Source organism: Nannospalax galili, unplaced genomic scaffold (assembly GCF_000622305.1).
Source record: "Nannospalax galili isolate Female #2095 unplaced genomic scaffold, S.galili_v1.0 scaffold1087, whole genome shotgun sequence".
Classification (NCBI taxonomy): Eukaryota; Metazoa; Chordata; class Mammalia; order Rodentia; family Spalacidae; genus Nannospalax; species Nannospalax galili.
In genome coordinates, this window is record NW_008356845.1 from 2,281,616 (window position 1) to 2,287,937 (window position 6,322).

At 38.7% G+C, this 6,322-nt stretch overlaps 1 protein-coding gene across 2 annotated transcripts in view; it reads left to right on the forward strand.

Moving 5' to 3' along the window:
- Positions 1-6,322, forward strand: part of LOC103751349 (nesprin-1) — a 183,654-nt gene that overhangs the window by 103,641 nt on the left and 73,691 nt on the right. For both annotated transcript variants that reach the window (XM_008854738.3, XM_008854739.3), the window contains exons 5-8: positions 718-801; positions 3,300-3,320; positions 3,769-3,861; positions 4,883-5,061. In XM_008854738.3, coding sequence (XP_008852960.1) covers positions 718-801; positions 3,300-3,320; positions 3,769-3,861; positions 4,883-5,061 — 377 coding nt within the window. The remainder of the gene's footprint in view (positions 1-717; positions 802-3,299; positions 3,321-3,768; positions 3,862-4,882; positions 5,062-6,322) is intronic.

A 6,322-nucleotide genomic window follows, 5' to 3' on the forward strand; every position in this document is an offset into this window, starting at 1 on the left:
ATGCATCTTAGCTCTGGAAATTGTTATTGAATATGTCAATGCTGTTGTAATGAAATGCTTCTTCTAATTTTATGGTTATTAAATAAATAATTTTTAAAAAGTATGTATTTTCCATGGGAAAAAAACCCCAGAAACAATCAAAATGCCATGAACACATATTAAAGGTTATGGAAAATCCTCTTTCTTATCTATTTTGTTAACCTGTGTATTTGAAAGATTCTTTGGCCCTTCATGCATGCATGGGGCCTAATAATCCACAAAATAAGGTTGGAGCATCAAAAGCTCCCCAGGTTCACCACAGGACACATGTTTAGAGCAGGCCTCAGTTCTGCAGTGCACATTGCCTGCTGATTAGCTGTATAAAAAAGGTAGCTGAGCAAGCCAGGGGGATGCAAGCCAGTGAGCAGGGGTCCTCATGGTCTCTGCTTCAGTTCCTGTCTGGACTTCCTGCCTTGAGCTTCTGCCCTGGCTTCCCTAGATGAATGATTATAACTTGTAAACTGAAATAAACCCTTTCTTCGCCTAGTAGCTTTGGGCTAACACTCCTTACACATTTGAGGAGAGAGAGAGAGAGAGAGAGAGAGAGAGAGAGAGAGAGAGAGAGAGAGATCCGTTTTCTCCAAATATATTGTTAATGGATTTAAATAGAATTTGAAAACTATTTTTAATAGATATTTTTAATATCTGTCTTTTCTCCTGTACCCTCCCTTTTCCCAGCCTTGTGAACAAGGACGCCGTGTGAAGCGTATCCATGCTGTGGCTAACATCGGCACAGCACTCAAGTTCCTTGAAGGAAGGAAGGTAAGAAAGAAGAAAAGCCACTGGCCACTGACTTCTGCACTCTTCAGGCTGAGTTTACATTTTCTCTTCTCCAGTCATGAAATTGACCGCTTCTCCAAGGAGGCAGGTCTAGAATATGTGTATTTTCTAATTTGTGCCTCTACATTCATTTTCTCTCTCTCTCTCTCTCTCTCTCTCTCTCTCTCTCTCTCTCTCTCTCTCTCTCATACTTGTGGGGGTGTGCATACCACTGTGTGTACTCCTGATTCCTGGCCAGAACCATAATGTTTATTCTAACCTTGTTTCATTTTTTTCTGACAGTGAGAAACATAGATTCATCTATAATGTATTCACTTGTTTTTAATTAATTAATTTTTGTTTTTTGTGTGTGAGTGTTTTGCCTGCATGGATGTAATTGTGCCCATGCTATGCAATGCCTGAAGAGGCCAGCAGAAGGCATCAGGTCCCCTGGAGCTGGAGTTATGGACAGTTGTTAGCCTCCATGTGGGTGCTGGGATCTGAACCCTGGTCCTCCGCAAGAGTATCCAGTGCTCCTAACCACTGAGCAATGTCTCCAGCACCCTTTTACTTGGTTTTTCAAACCCTAGTCTATAGGCATAAATCTTTTTGTGTTTAATATTACAGTCAGTATCTATCAAAAAACCTATCTTCTTTATGTACTTACATTAATTATACTGTTTTCTATCCACTTTAGTGTATTACATTACTTGTGTGCAATAAATTTGTGCTTATTTGTTATTCTTTATATCCCATTTTTGCATAACACACAGATATCTTGGTAGCCTTTAGTTCCTTGTTTATTGGGGGAAGTGAGTAATTCTTGTGGTTTTAAGAGTAAAAGTTAACAAATACTGCAAATTCTCTCCTGGTCTCCCAACACTCTTCCATTTTTATTTCCCACCTTTCACTAGTTCTCACTTTCTGTATTTCACTTCACAAGTTGGATGTGTTTTGACGTGCCTCCTTCTTTCTTACATGAAGGTTCACATTCTATAGGTGTTTTACTTTTCTGTTTAGAAGTCTATCTTACAAATGACCCCAAATCAGTGAATATAGATTTCATTGTTCGTCTCTTACAGCTGCATTGTATAGATTGTGGAGCCACTCTCAAGTTTCTATTACTTTTCAAACACAAATAGTGATGCAATTTGCAGCTATGAGTTTGAACACTTTCCAAGTGCTGGAGGTGTATCCTCCAGGCACATGCACATCTTCCAGGTAGACTCCTGGGATGTGACTACTGAAAGGTAAGAGTGTGTGCCATCTCGTTAGATATTGTCACACCCCCCCACCCAAAGGGCTGTACCTCTCACACTGAAACCCTTGCCTATTTGTGGGAGCTTAGAATGTCTGCACTGAGCAATATCAGAAACAGCTTTATAAATGAATATCCACAGAAAATAGAAGGACTGAATTATTTTCCCCTCTGTCTATATGTGCTAAATAAATTCCCTTGCTCCACAAATGTATAATTGAATATTTTCTAGAACACAGGAACTTGAAGCAAACTTAGTTTCTGCCCTTTCAATGATTTACATTTATGAGTTGGCCGTGTTATAACTATGTAAACTGTACCCAGGAGAGACCCCCCCCCACACGGGGATATGCAGACAACCATCTTGTACAATGTTGGGCAATATTTCCAGATCACTCTCATTTCATTCATATTAGAGTGTTTCTCTTGCTCACCCTCAGTAGATTTTCTACAGAAAGCAGAGTGGACAGGTCATTAGAGGTCCTCGGGATAGCCTTCTCCATTCAATATATGGCAATAGCATCTTTTTTTCATTCTGAAGGATATTTATTGGCTCTATATAAGAACAAATTTTCTCTGGTGAACTAATTAGTCTTGCTGAAAATTTTAATGACTTAACTTTTAAGAACTATCATTTATAAGAGAAGTTTTTCGCAGAAGACTTATTTTCCCAAAGTCTATTTTCACAGAACAACCCTAAGTAATTTTCTGGAAAAGATACAGAAATCCTATCTTAATACAGAAAGTAATACAATTGAATTTCTGACAAATAAATTTTCTGGCAAAATGAACCATTTACAAACTTCTGAACTTTGTTAATAATACATTTCTTGAAATCTTGACTCAGAGCTATTGAGAGGTCTGAGGCGCTGTCTGCCACCTTGTTCTAGTTTTGTTGGGGATTGTGCAAATGGTCTTGAGCAATGGCTGTTTGCGTGGTGACAGGGAGATTGCCCTCCAGGTTTCTTTGCTCTTGAACCGTCTGAGTAGCAGCAGAAGCACCAGAATGGATGGCTTGGACCACCTCAGCTCTGAGAGCATTATATTGTCAGCCCAAAGGAGACGAAGGAGTGCTAATAGTCTCTGGTCCACAGTTTCTCAACTTTCCTTTGTTCTTCCTTAAAATGTATTTCCATGTCATGCTCTAAACTGTTTACCTTTTTATCCCTACTGACTACATGATGCTGAGTTTGTGAGTATGTTCACTGCCTTACCTTCTTTCTCCCTTTGTTTTTCATGTCAGTCCATGTACAGAGGATCACCGGTTAGTACAAATTTTAGAATTTTCAACTGCTGATTTTTATAGGCAAAAGAGATCCTAAGTTTTATGGTATTTGGTAGAAGGCTCAAAGTAAGTGCCTGTTCTCACACTATGATTTTTTTGTTCTAGTCAACCTCTAAATGTAAAGAATAACCACTTTTTTTGGACTTTTTTTGTTGGTAATTTCCTGCATGATATTATGTTTTTTTTAAACTAAGATTTTGAGATCCATTTTATAGTTGTTTTCAAATGTATTTTTAACCAATACCCCTGATATTTTCACTGAATCCACGTGTCTGTCTGTTTTCACGGTTTTCCTTCCTTACTCCTGTTTACCATTCTATAAGCATGATCAAATCTTATTGGTTCCTAATAAAGTTCTAATTATTGCATTGTCAAATAGCCATAATATTTCAGTGCATTACTAGTATATTTTTTTCTTTTTAAACAGATTAAGTTAGTCAACATTAATGCCACGGATATAGCTGATGGTCGGCCGTCAATCGTGCTTGGGCTGATGTGGACCATTATTCTTTATTTCCAGGTATTGTACTCCTATTACTTATTTAATGTCACTTGCTGTGACATTAAAGGAGAGAGTGGCAGACATTTATAATGGTCTCCTTTTCCAAACCCTTTGGGTGATCCTTGACTTAGCAGAGATGTGACCTTCACATAGAGTATTTGGGGATCAGAAGAACCTTCTCTTCACCCCTACAGCTGTGCCATGCATGAACTTTCCACCCAAAGAACTCCAGCAGGGGTACTCAATTTGAAGAGTAGACATGCATGTCATCGTGGAGATAAGTGTAGCTAGACATAGAAAGGAGTTCAGAAAATTTTTATTTTTACTCTGGCAGGGAGGAGTTCTAGGTCCTATTAGATGTGATAGGGAGAAATTAGCCTGTATTGTTCTTAGTGTGATCAATAGGTTTTACTTTATTAATATTGATCTCTTTTCCATTAGTATAACAAAATACACGAGACTGTAATTTATAAAGAAAAAATGTTTATTTAGGTCACAGTTTTGGAGATGGAACAGCTCTGGCAAGGGCTCCCTGGCTTCCTCACCTCATGACAGAGGTCATCACGGCTGGAGCATGAACAAGAGGGAGAGATCACATGGAGGGAAGCAGCCATAGGAAAAGGGAAGAGCTAACCTAGGTCCCTAAAAACTACATCAGTTATTTTCAAGTGCAGCTCCCCCAGCCTGTAACCTCCTTCAAGGGTCTGCCTGCCGTTGAAAATGTCAGTGCCTCTCAATGTCACCAACTAAGGACAAAGATTCCAACATGTGCACTCTTGGGAAACAAGCTCAAACCATAGCATTAACTCATCCATGCAGTTAATAAATGCTTATTATTGTGGATAAGATATTTGTAATGCAATGGGAAGTAGAAAAAGGATGAAGCTATCAATCAGGCCCTCAAAGAGCTTAGATTTTGTTCTGGGGCATTAAGGATGTTAAGATTAATGGATCTCCATTGGAAAGTTACTCCCCTAAACCCGAGCAAAGAGGAAAGAATATCATTTTTATTTTTTTCTGGTTGTTCACACATAAACAGATCGAGGAGCTGACCAGCAACCTGCCACAGCTACAGTCTTTGTCCAGCAGCACTTCCTCCATGGACAGTATGGTCAGCACGGAGACTGCCAGCCCACCGAGCAAACGCAAGGTGACCTCCAAGATTCAAGGAAATGCCAAGAAGGCACTGTTAAAGTGGGTTCAGCACATAGCAGACAAGTAAGTACCAAGAATTTGTTCAACCTGAAACCCTGTGAAGGTTTGCTATACCAATTCAGTACCTCCACAGCCTCTTGTGGTTGTGAAAATCTGACATTTGAGTTAACTGCTTTGCTTTAGCCTTTGTTTTATGCTCCTTGAATTAGGACCAGAACATAAGAGCTGGCAAGATGGCTCAGTGGGTCAAAGCACTTGCTGCACACACCTGACAACCTGAGTTAGATCCCAGGGTGACAGAAACCCATGGTGGGTGGACAGCATGAGGCCCCCATCCCCAAAGCTGTCTTCTGACCTCCACATGCACATCATTGTACACACATCACACCCACACAGAGTAGTAAAAAAAATAAGCATAAATCACCACTCACACTCTAGGAAGCTGCTGTAATAAGATTCACTTCTTTGATTGGGCCTGATTAATAAAATTGATTAGTCCCTCACTTTGGATTAGTAGCATGAAAGCTAATTCTAATTAGGCCATTGTCTCATTTAAAAAAGAGGATAAAAGTTTATAATTGATTATCTCTTCATTAGACTGTCAGGTTCTATCTAATGACAATGGCTAAGGTGATGTTATGAAAAACAAGTTTTTATTTGCTGAAACTTTCTAGAAGCCTTTTTTTCTTAACTTTTCCCCTTGTTCTTTTATCTAGAACATGGATTCCTCTCTCCACTCTAGTGTTTTTGGGTTGAAATCTAAATTACACAGGTACACGCTTTCATTATAATGGGGGATAGAAAATTAATACTTTCAAACGTGCTCTTTTAGCACTTACACTGGGTTTTCAGTCATGCGATATTTTCGTGGCCTGCTGATGTCAAGGAGAAGTTTCTTCACATAAAAGTGATGCTTTCCTTTGATCATTCCTAAGTGACATGTAAAACTAATTTCCTCTCTTGTCACATAAGTCTAATCTAAATCTGATTCTTTACTTCTGGAAATAGTTATAAACAAATACTTGTTATGAAACATTGAGGCACTAAACACAGGGAGTTCATCAGCCCCATGGGGTTGTTCAAAGGACAAAATTCAGTAAGGAAAATCTAGGCAGAGAAGATGTAATTAATGTAGTTCTGCTTAGCTTTTAACGTGTTTGAATGGTTTTCTAATTTTGGGTCTATGATTCAAGATAGCCAGAAATATTTCCAAAAGCAACTTTTGTTGCTCTTTAGAACATATAATAGAAATTAGATTTGGAAAATGCTCTGAATTAGTCAGGTTCTCCAGAGGAAAAAAAAAGAATATATATTTGTTATATAT